The following is a 12,549-nucleotide window of genomic DNA, read 5'->3' on the forward strand; positions in this document are numbered from 1 at the left end:
CAGATGTCAATACAACAGAATCAGAATTGACTTCACTGACCCATTTATGGAGAGAACTACAAATACTGTCCTAAACAAACACATGATACTGTGGACCTTGGTGGGCTTCATCATCATGGATAATCAAGAGCCTCGATGTCAGGCAACAGAACCGCGGTGGCTGCTAAGAAAGGTTTTAATAAGCTTTCAATGCTTCAGTTTCTCAAGATGAGGGTAATGGGAGAGAAAAAAATTCCTTCAGCTATAAGAAAACTTAGAAATGAGCATGCTCCAACTACCTAATTTCACAAATGAAGAAACAGGGGCCCAGAAAATTGCAGTTGCGAGCAGACTGTCTGCAATTACAAGCCCACTTTCTAATTCTCACCCAATGAGACATGTGGGTGGCTATAATAGGAGGGGTCCTAGATGGAGGCCAGGTTGTAAAAGATTGTCTAGGATGCTAAAGAGCTCAGAGTTCCCCTGATCGACATCTAGTTATAGATGGCAAAATTCTAAGATTCCCCTCCCTATAACTTTCTCCCTTTGATTATAAGGGGGCTGTGAATATCATGGGTTTTATCATGTAAGACTGTCTTGGCAGACCAGAGAGGTTGATTTTCCTCTTGGCCCAGAAGAAGCAGATAACCATGTTGTCAGAGAAGGGACCTTGTGGCAAGAAATCAAGGGTGGTCTCTGGGTGCTGAGAGCGACCTCAGTCCTATAATTGATTTGAGGAAGGTGAATTTTACCAACACCTAAATGAGCCTAGAAGATGAGCCTGGCCTCAGGAAAGACCACAGGTCTGGCGATTCTGACCTGGGAGACCCTGCGCAGAGAACCCACTGAGCTAAGCTACTATTCTTGACCTATGCAACTGTGGGCTGAGAAATGAGTACTAGCCAAGTTTGTGCTTATTTGTTATACATCATAGAAAAGTAATACAGATGGGTTTTTACAACAATAAAGAATAGGAATACTCAAAGTTTAAGACATTCTTCAGACCTTTTCCTAAATACTCCAACCAGACTCAATGAAAGGACACCATTTTGCTTTAATCTGATTAGCAAATAGATATAAACGGTAAAATTCCACTTAAGAAAATCTATTTTATTAGGTTGTATGAAACAAATGTAAGGTTTTGGTTCTGTAAATAAAAGGGAATTTAAAAAGCTATTGTTTTAATATTAAGGATATTCATTAGTTCTTTATCTTATTAATGTTCAGTTCCAAAATATTTAGATAATGAATAGAAACTTCATGAGACAATAAAAGGATATTCTCTAAACTGAAGAATTTGTGCTTGGACATGATCTTCACAAACCTGGCGTAGCTGCTTATAGAGTGTTGGGGAAACTTTGTGAGAACAGAGATTTTCGACAGCCTAAAAACAAAAGGAATAATGAATTATTCACTACAAATAACATTTAAAATATCTATTTGTATATATAGCTATAATCATAACCAAAGCACTTACATAATTATATGCAGCTATAATCATTTATGTGAAACACCTCTCCCCCCCATACTTAAGTAATCTACAAATAAACGATTACATATAAGTTTAGGGCAATTATTGTTCGAACAGTGGAATCTAGTAATAGTTTGGTAAAAATGGTACTTAGTGATAGTTAACATGGAACTCAGATTCAATGGCTCACCTATGATAGCCCCATGATACCTAGAAACCCAGGTGGTGTGCCTGCACCGTGTTTAAGTATCTCATGATACTCCTTTTCCTACTACAATAGTCTCTAAAACTGGCTGCATGACACAGTCACCCACGGACTTCAAAACAAGTTTGACCCCTACAGCCCTGTTTCTGGATTCATTAGTCCAAGGTGCGGGCCATAGGAATACGTATGAGTTTATTCTGATGATTATAATGTGAAACCAGGGTAAGAAATCACTGCTCCAGACCCTCAGTGACTACCTTCCAAACAGCTAGGAGAAAAACAGAAATTCCAGTTCCTTTCACTTTTATGGACAGTGCAATGATTCTGTCCATAATGAGCTGAAGGAAAAAAAACGTCTCATATGCCCAGGTGACAAAGGCCAGGTCGAACTGTTTCTTACTTATTTTTCTTCAGGTTAAATGTACAATTTTCTTAAATTTGTTTTAAATTAATGAAAAAACAAGTTTTTGAAGAACTGTTTTTCTTAAAATATTTTTATCCACATCAAAAAAAAATGTATGTTTTTACCAGTTCTAATAAATTTTTTTAAAATCTCATGTATAAAACCAACATCTCATTCAATCCAAATATAAAATACTATAAACTCAAATGTAGTTTTTCTACTTAGTTTTGAACTATTTAAAAAATATGTGAAATACAGAATAGAAACACTTTAGAGTCGAAAATCAATATTATATTCCCAAGAGAAAAAAGTAACTTAAATTTTTACATTGTAGCAATAATTATAAGTATTAATAATTCCAATATTTAATATTAGAATTGCTACATGTATCCTAAATTAAATAAAGACAGTAATTACTAACATATAAAACACGCACATTTACAAGGGTCAAAAATGAATGTGGAATGACAATAATTTAAAAATTATAAGCTGTTTTCTATTAAGTTTATTATAACAATAACATAAAAATACAACCTTTCCTCTACATATTCTTACTAGAGAAATAAAGGGTTCCTATCTGTGTTTTGTTTTTACATCCTTCAATTCTTTTCTCAAAGCCTTCATTCAATTCCATCACTTTGTAGTCATGTCTTTATAATTTAGTGAAAGATCTAGTATCCTTTCTTCTCTTAAAAATCCAGGATAACCTTCCTCTGATTAAAGCTGGCTTATGGCATATTGTCAATAGTGGAGCAATCCACAGAAGCACTTGCAGCAAGTTAGCCTAAATTTTTCCTTCAATTTCTCTGCATGCTTAGTCTGGATCTAATCTGTTTACGGGTGGGGGAAGGGGAAGCATACATTTGAAGAGGTGTGTGAGCCAGAGGAAAGATAATTAGAAGAAGTATATATTAGCCTCTAGTTATATCATCTTGGAAAAGTCATTTAAATTCTCTAAGCATATATTTCTACCTGCTTGCAACTACACTCTTACTTGAACCTTACATAAATACTGTGACTTTTGGTTACAAGTTTATAATTAAATATATCCTAAGTTTTTTTCCCAAGTTTGTTACTTCAGCACTAATGGAAGCCTTTCATAATCTTATAAAACTCATTAACACATTTTACTTATGAAATAAAGATGATATAAATTTAAGAGAAATATTACTTTAATATATATTAATTCCCCCATGTTTGGATTTAACCATCGATAACAAGATGTAACACCACGAAAGAAAGAAACAAACCAAAAAACCCAGGCTAAGCTCACAACAAAGGCTTTTGCTCCATTAGTTAATTGTTAAGAGAATTCCAAAAACAAAATTACTACAAAATAAGTTTTAATATTATCCATGTATAAAATGTATTTTCTTTGGTAAAAATCAGGATCAGCTTAGTGATACATGTCCTTCATGGAACATCTTATTAGAACCATTTTCTGAATGCTCTAATTTCTGAATCAGGAGTCAATGTCCTCAAAACAATCTTTTCCTAGTTGTGACACGTTGTCATTGTTGAATTTCATAACCACCTCTTTCTCGTTTATGTCCTGTTTGGCACATACTATTTAATGTGAAGCACACTGAGATTAATTGTTTTTAAAACTGGTAATTTGGAGACCTCTTAAAACAAGTAGCCAAACCCCGGGGTAACCCAGGCTTGCTGTTGGTGCTGTTATTTCTCCATGTCTTTTGCTGAGTCACTGCTGGTATTTTCATGTTACAGATACCTCATTACCTTAGAAGACAGAGGGCAGCCCTGCTCTCTATCCACACTGGCACGGACCCTGGCAAACTTTTCTGTACTGTTACAGGAGCAGTACAAAACAGGAGTCCCCTTGCCCAAAACAAGTTTTGGAGATTTAGTCATATTTTGAGATTGAGAAATACCTTCTCTAGATGTATAATGTACTGAATTTGACTTGTACTGCATGCTTCATATTAGGGTGCTATTGTTGTTCATATTTTTAAGAGTCATCACAGAGAAAAGGAATTTAACTAATCCTAATTGGAAGTGGGGAAGCAGCAGCACTTGGGTTTTACTTGTATTAGAATAGAGACGTTTTTCTTGTATTAACTTAGCGAAGTGGGAAAACTATGCTTGTCTGACTTTTCCCCACATCACGGCTGCTCTCTAATCAGTAGGTCTGCTGGGCCACCACACCCGAGTTCTTCAGATGGTTACCCGTATTAGGGCAGACAAGTGTATTAAAGGAAAACAGTAAGCACATCCACATCAACTGCTTGTCTATTTGTAGAATCAAACCCTCACCGCCAAGTGCACTCATCACTGCTAAAACAAAATGCTTCCCCTTAAGTGCGGAATACCAAAATGTGAAATTAAAGTGAGCTGTGGGGTAAAAAGAACTATAGTGAATTTATGAAATTAGGGTGCACCATTTCTGGAAGAATATGTTTTATGTAAAGATGTTTATAGGGCTAAAGCTGAGACTGGAGAGATAAAGGAGTGAAACATATCACAGTGAGAAATCATAAAGGAAAAAAGCAGGCAAGTACTAAGACTTATTTATGTAAAGGAAGAGGGAAAATGAAAAACAATCCCCCCACTCCAGCCCTGGGTAAAACCACATCCCTGGATGACTATTATAAAGAAAGATATACTGGTTGGGGCACTAGGCAAAACTCACGATCTTTATTTCAAAGTTAAAAGGCCAGCACAGTGTTCTTAGAAACATTAGTAGTTCAGGATTGAACAATTTCCCCCATCAACAATAGTCCCTTGTTAAGCAATAAATAGTTGGGAAGATGGACTCTACTCAAAGGCAGGCTGATATAAATGGTGACCTGCTCACCACACAGGGAGAATACGCTAACAGGGCTCTATCCTTGCAGGTTCCTACCTCTAAGAAATGAGTAAACAATGTAAAAATTAAATCAGGACTCAAACTGAGTGAGAATAAATATGAGAGAAGTTTTCTAGGATGAGAGCTTTAAAGAAAACCAGTGACAGTCTTTTGGCTGTATTTACCAACACTGACTGCATAATAGATTCCCAGTTCCAAATATTAAAAGTAAATCACCTAATACAAATGACTAATTTTACTGAGAGATGAAAGCTGTTGAATTATGAAATCCTTTCTATAAGGCCTAATACATTTTAGTTTGAATAGTCTCCTGTTTTTGAATAACTTACGGTGTCGAATTCACTCTTAATTAACCTGTTACTTTCTCAAATTGGTTCATCAAATAATATGTCTATTTGTCTACCATTTTCTGGGTTGTTTCACTTTTTCTAATCAGTTTTTGCCATCTTGTTAATTCATTCACTACCTAACTCTACTCCATTCTCCTTCACTAAATTATTACCAGGTAGGAGGATCTCATAGAGATATTACTCTATGGCTCAAGATAAATAGCATGGCTTTTCTCAGAACCTCTGTCTGTTTCTGTGCATCAAAACTAGGCTGAAATTAATGCTTAGCCTTCCTCTGAAAACTTTTCAAAAATGCAATCTTTAGTTTTTTGTTGTCTCATTAAGCTGACAAGTAGGACCAAAACAGACATAAGACACACAAAAATACTTTCTTCAGCAAGTGTGATTACAAGTCTAACCTCAGATCTTTAAAAACAGACCAAAAAGATCTCTGCATTCAAAATACTCTCCTCCTCTCATTACAAGAAGAAAATGACTATGGGTAGTATGTGTCTTTGTTAACTTTATCACCATATTTTGAATCTCCTTTTTTTGCCAAATGAGAACAAAGTAACAAAAAAATAATAGGCAGGCTGCACCAGACACACTGTAATTGTTTTCTTTCTAGGCAGGCCTTCTAAAGTGTCTATATGGGGTAGAAGATGCCTTGACAGGCAGATAAGAGACCCTGATAGAGAGATACTAAACCCCTCTTTGAGGAAACTGATTAATATCAAAACATGAATTTCTCCATCAAATTATCCTGAAAACTTCCTTTAAAAAAAACTTTCAAACTTTGGTGAGAATTGTTACTTTCACATAAGAGTCTTTGGCAAAGTTTATACCACACTACCTTAGCAGAAACTTAAGACTTTATTTTGAAACACCAGGTCAAATATACTGTCTAGCTTATTTTATCGGAGATTAGGATAAAGTGAGTGGTCAATAATTTCACAGTGATATCACTTACTATTTCTATCCCATTTGCTTCCATAAGATCTGAGCACCTCACCGTAGAGATGAACTTTGACTCTGGTACTTCTCTGAGTCACCAGGAACCTGCCTGCCTGCCTGCCTGCCTGAGTACATGCTCCTCTATAAGCTGATCAACTGATTGCCACACAGGCCCTCCTGAGATGCCCCCTGGAATGTGTAATACCATTTAGGGGTAAGAATCTCTAGCCCTCAAGGTCTCAAGACATGCATGTGGACACTCAGGGCATCTGGAAACACTGTTTATGATAATATCTATGGTGACCATTATGAGACATATTGCTGGGTAAAAGATATGGCAAAGTCATTCTGCTAAGAATGATGATGGGCAAGTGATACCAGAGAGTCGAATCTCTAGGAAAAGAGGAATAATAAGCCCTAGTTTTAAGACTTAGTATTTTATTAAATTAAAAATCTATGAGAGTTTAGGCACTGCTAGGACTGCTTCTGGTAAAGACATAATAAAGAAACTAGACAAATACTTCTAATTGAAATGCCGCCCCCCCCCCCAACAAAACACACACAAAATATATGAAACAACGGTTTTCAAAGCAGTATACTCTGGGCTATGAAAGACAGTGATCTTTGGGAGATGGGAAACAAACAAGTCCCAACAGTTCTGGCTTCTGCATCCAGTTTCCAGGCTGTAGAGCAAGTGCCTGGAACTGAGGCTGGAGTCTACTAGATGAAGGTCCAGAGGGAAGAGATGCAGCCAGAGTAGAGCTTGTGCAAGGAGACGAGGGTCTTCCTACAGTATTCAGCAGAGCACTGACCAGCACAAAAGTGTGAGAAAATAACCACGGCCAGGAGGGAAAGAACCACCCAAAAAGTTTAGAGATAACAGTGTCTGGTGCTCCCACAGGGCCTGGAATAGCACCTTCCCACCAGCCAGACTGGAAAACCACAGGACACTGGGTAGAGTATTCAGGAAGGTTTTGCCTCAGTAGTGGGGGCAATTAGCTCTAGACAAAACACTGCTCCAGTCTTGCATAACAAATCTTAAAAGAAAAACTTTTAAAAGATCAAACTGTTTCCAAATAATTTAAGTCCAGAACAAATCTCAATAACATTTATAGGAATACAAGTCAAAATTCACAATGCCTGACATCCAATCAAAGATTATCAGAAGGAAAACAAAACTTGTAATGGGAAGAAAAATCAGTCCATTAAAAGCAACCCGAACTGTGAGATGGACAGAGAAGGACAATAAAACAGCTATAACAACTGTTTCGTATGTTGAAAAGCTAAGTAGAAACAGGGAATCTAAAAAGTGATTCAAACTGAATACCCAAAGAGAAAAACAATTCATGGAATGAAAATTACACCAGATGGTATTAATGGAAGATTAGACATTGCAGAAGATTAGTGAACTTGAAGAAATGGATAACCTGAATAAGGCTATACTGCAGTTTAAAATCTTTCCACAAAGAAAGCCAAGATGGCTTCACAGGGGAATCAAACATTTAAGGAAAAAATGATACTAATTCTACACACTCTTCTGGAAAATGATATGAGAGAATATTTCCAACTCATTTATCAGCATTTCTCTGATATCAAAATCAGACGAAGACATTATAAAAAGAGCAAACAACATACCATCTACCTTTGTGATCACTGATGCAAAAATTAACAAAATATAAGCAAACCGAATCCAACAATATATTAAAAAGGTAATGCCTCATGACCAAGTAGGGCTGATTCCAGGAACACAAGATTGGTTTAATATTTGAAAAATCAATCAATGTAATACATTAGAAAACAAAAATTATATGATTACTTTAGTATTCATAAGTTTTGTCAAAATCCAACACGTATCTGATAAAAACTTTCAGCAAACTAGGACCAGGAAGGACCCTCCTCAACCTGATAATGGCTATTTTTGAAATAGCCATAGTTAACTAACAAAATACTCAATGATAAAAGATGAAAAGCTTTCCCCCTAAAATCAGGAACAAGATAAAGATACCTGCTTTTTCCACTTCTATTAACCATACCAGAGGTTCTAAACAGCACAGTGTTGCAAAAATAGGAAATAAAAGGCATGCAGATCAGGAAGAAGTAAATCTCTATTCCCAGATGACACGATTGTCTATGTAGGGAATCTGATGGGATCTACAAAAAGCTACTAGAAATAACAAGGTTATGTGAAATAGCAAGTGAGGTTAACAAGGTAGCAATATACAAGATCAATATACAGAAATCATTTCTATTTCTATCCACTAAAAAACTAGAAATTAAAATTATAATACCATTTATAATAGATTAAAAATATGAAATGCTTAGGGATAACTTTGTACAAGGTCCGTATACTGGAACTAGAAAACACTGCTGAGAGAAATTAAAGAAGACCTAAATAAACAGAGAGCTGTCCCTTATGATCAACTGGCAGATTCTATATTATCAAGACATCAATTCTCCCCACATTGATCTATAAACTGACATAATCTTCATCAAAATTCTAGCAGGCTTTTTGTAGAAATTGATAGATTCTAAAACTCATATGAAATACAAAGGACCTAGAATAGCCAAAACAATTTTGAGAAAGGATAAAGTTGGAGGGCCAATGCTCCCTGATTTCGAGACTCATTATCACTGCATGCATATGGACAATGATTTTTGACAAAGCAAAGGCAATTCAGTGGGGGAAAGGATAGTCTCTACAACAAATGGCACGAGAACTGGACATCTACAGGGAAGACACTGAACTTAGATTTATACCTCAAAACATACACAAAAATTCACCCGAAATAGATTATAGACTTAAATGTAAAACCTAAAACCCTAAGATGTCTTAGAAGGAAATACAAGAGAAAATTTTTAGGATCTCAGATACATACTAAAAGCACAATCCATAAAAGAGCAAAGGATACAAAGACCATCAAAATTTAAAACTGCTCTGTGAAAGATATAATTAAGAGAATCAAAACATAAGCTGCAGACTGAGAGAAAATACTATTTGCAAGGCAAATATCTGGTATAGGACTTGTACACAGAATACATAATAAACTCAAACATTTGGTAATAAATGACCCCATAAAAAATAAGCAAAAGAGTTGAATACACACTTCATTAAAAAAGTTATGTAGCATGGCAATGGACAAATAAATCCTTAGTATCACTGAGGAAATGCAAATTAAAACCACAGTGAAATTACACTAAATTAGCTAAAATTAAAAAGACTGACAATACCAAATGTTGGCATAGATGTGCAACAACTTGAACTCTCATACACTGGTGGTAGATGTGTAAAGTGGTGTAGCCATTTTGAAAAACAAGAAATGTCTTATCGAGTTAAACATACACTTGCCATGTAACCCTGAGAATCTACTCCTAGATATCTATCCAAGAGGAATGAGAATACAGGTCCACACACAGACTTATTCATTAATCTTCATAGAAGCTTTATTCACAATAACCCCAAACTGGAAACCCAAATAACCATTAACTGAGGAAAGGATAACCAGCTGTGGTATTCATAACACTCAGCAACAACAACAAAAAATCAAATTACTGTCACACAGTCGGCATGAATATCACAAGCACTATTCTAAATAAAAGAAATTGGGTATAAAAGATTATAAAATTCATGGTTTTATTCAAATGAGATCTAGAACTGGTGAAATATACTGAGAGAAAGAAAATCAGTGATTGCCAAGGACTGGGTGTCAGGGGAGATGACTGAATGCAAAGGCACCTCAGGAAACTTTTTGAGGTGATGGAAATAGTCTATATCTTGGTTATGGTGGCAGGTATACAATACTATATGTTTGTTAAAAACTTACTGAAATATATATGTAAATTATCTTATTAAAGTTGATTAAAAAATATAATAAACTCACACAAATGTAAGACAAAGAAGGGACATATGTCCATCAAAGTGTCAATAGTAGTCTTCTTTGCATAGTAGGAGCATAGGTGGTTTTAATTTTCTTCTTTGTACTTTCAATAATTTTTATAATGTAATCACTCACATAAACAGAAAAAAATTTAGATTTACATCTCTTAACAGGAATTTGATCACACTACAACCTAAAATGTGGATATAACTAGTTAACAAAGGCTATTCTTTAAAAACAAGATATCAGAAAAACCAGTCTGCTCGTAAATTGAATATCCAAAAAGTAAAATGTACTTTTGACCATTTTTATTAGAAAGGGAATATTATGACTTTAAGTTAAATGTATCAAAATCTGTTTGCATGTTTTAATTACAAGTAGTCATAAAACACAATGAAGTGGGAAAAATGACTGTATTAACAAGTGAGAGTATAAGTTTTATGTATAACATAACAGAATTATAACATTAACTTGCTGCATATTTGGAAAATGTTAAGAATCACGTGAGTCTTAGAAACACATCTTTCTCCTGTAATGGGATAACTTTAAATATCTTTCTAGGATCTTAAGTTTGATAATAAAAATCACGCAACTACCAAAAAATGAAAACACTCATTGACTTGGGGCATGTTGTCATAGGACTCCCAGTGATCTTCAAATACTTAGATTTCTATTATTTCCTTCATTATTGACTCTGAAACAATACCAAGGACCATACAATCTACATCTGTATCACATTTCACTGGAGTTGGACAACTGTTAGAAAACTATAAAAACAACCAGGTAGGTGAGAGACAGGATGCTGGCCTCAAAACGTCTTGAAGTTTTCCTTGCCTATGAAACTACTGCATTTATATCTCACTGAAAATTCTAACAAGCTCTACTTTCTGCCATGCATGGAGCCTTACCTGGTAGAGCTCTTCCAGGTTGTATCTGATGGAGGTACTACTTTGTATGGCTTTCACTGCCTCATGAAGCTTCTGCCAGGTGTCCTGAGTGTAGTTATCAGGCAATTTAGGTCGGTCTGTAAATCCAGATAGTCAGTGGGGAATGACATGCATGCTAACAATCATATATCTCTCAAAAAATAGTCTACAAAAAAGTACTTTAAAAGACACATAGATAAAGAACACAGAAATTAGCTTTTCCTCGACACAAAATATGTATTTATAAATTTCTTATGTTACAAACTATGCAACCACAATATCTTCGTTTTGCTAAATACATTTCATATTGACTGTTACCGTAAATACAAACAGAAAACATAAAAATCGTAGTCTCCTTTTACTTAAGTTGACTTTACAAACGTATAAACATGGAATAACTAAGCTCTATATAACATTTAAAGTTAATTGTTTGGCGTTGGGAGAAAAGTAAAGAATAATCTTATAATTTCTATATCTACATCAAAAGTGTTTACTGAGATACTAACAGTGATAGAACTGATAAAAAGTGGAGGAAGTAATAAAAATTACATCACGAAGAGCTTCACTAGCTACTGCTTATTCTAGCTTCGCCGTGCGAATCAAAATACCGGAATTATCTGGCCTAATTTACTCCAGTTGGACCGACTGTATAGATTAAGGAGAAAGCTGCTAGCAGTGAACTCAACCCGCTGCATTCACCGCAGCTTAAGCTGGCAGTCGGAAAGGCCCGTGCTCTCATCGGAAGTACCCGGAGACCCCAAACCTACTGAGAGCCCAGGGGTTGGGCCAATGACCGCCAACTCGTGAAGGAGACTTCCGAACAGACCGGGATCCAGCAGACGACACCACACCGCGCCGCCCCCACCCCTCCCCAACCGGCACAGTGCGGCCGCTCTGCTCAACACCTCCAGCCCTTCCGTGGTCTCTTCCCAGGCCGCCCCCCCACCACTCTGTCCTGGGCAGCTTTCCGACCCCATCCTCGGCCTCCAAGACTCCTCTCCGTGACTGCCCTCTCCCCCTCCTGGCCCACAAACTACCCTCTCCCTAGGCCGCTCCCCATACCTACCTCGGAAATTCTTGATCACTAGTTTCTTGGAGCCGCCGCCGCCCCCTGGCTTGGAGGTGACGGCGGCCGCCGCGAGGGACGCGGGCTTGGTGAGGCCGTTGGTGTGCCCGACGAGCGCCGAGAAGTTGCCCTTCCTGGGGGTCTCGTCGGCCATGGCTGCGGCCGGGAAGCAGCGGGCGCCCCGCCCCGTTCGGCCGCCTCCTCCACCTCCTCCCGGAGCCGCGCGGACGGGCTGCTGGGCCTCTCCTCTCCTCTCCCCTCAATAATTCTCGGCTCCGTCAGCGCCGCTTCGGTCCGGCCCAACCGCCTCCCGGCCTCCACCCGGCCCCAGCTCTGACCCGACCCCGACCCTACCCCGGCCCCGACCCGAACCCCGACCCCAAGGCTCGCGAGCGCGGCCAGTCCGCGTCAGCCGCGGTCCGTGTGGAACTTGCAACAGCGAGGGGGCGGCAGAGCCCAAGTCCTGTCAACTCCCGGGGGCCGGCGCGCCCCGAGCGGGCCGGCGGACCCAAAG

General features: G+C 37.7%; 1 protein-coding gene across 1 annotated transcript in view; it reads right to left on the reverse strand.

Annotated features, from left to right (window-relative positions):
• CUL4A (cullin 4A) overlaps positions 1-12,549 on the reverse strand; it is a 46,926-nt gene extending 34,377 nt beyond the window's left edge. The window contains exons 1-3 of the mRNA XM_006909349.3: positions 12,036-12,549; positions 10,952-11,067; positions 1,260-1,363 (exon numbers count right to left, since the gene is read on the reverse strand). Of these exons, the coding sequence (XP_006909411.1) occupies positions 1,260-1,363; positions 10,952-11,067; positions 12,036-12,189 (374 nt within the window). The 5' untranslated portion in view covers positions 12,190-12,549. The remainder of the gene's footprint in view (positions 1-1,259; positions 1,364-10,951; positions 11,068-12,035) is intronic.

This window comes from Pteropus alecto, unplaced genomic scaffold (genome assembly GCF_000325575.1).
Source record: "Pteropus alecto unplaced genomic scaffold, ASM32557v1 scaffold13, whole genome shotgun sequence".
NCBI classification, from domain to species: domain Eukaryota; kingdom Metazoa; phylum Chordata; class Mammalia; order Chiroptera; family Pteropodidae; genus Pteropus; species Pteropus alecto.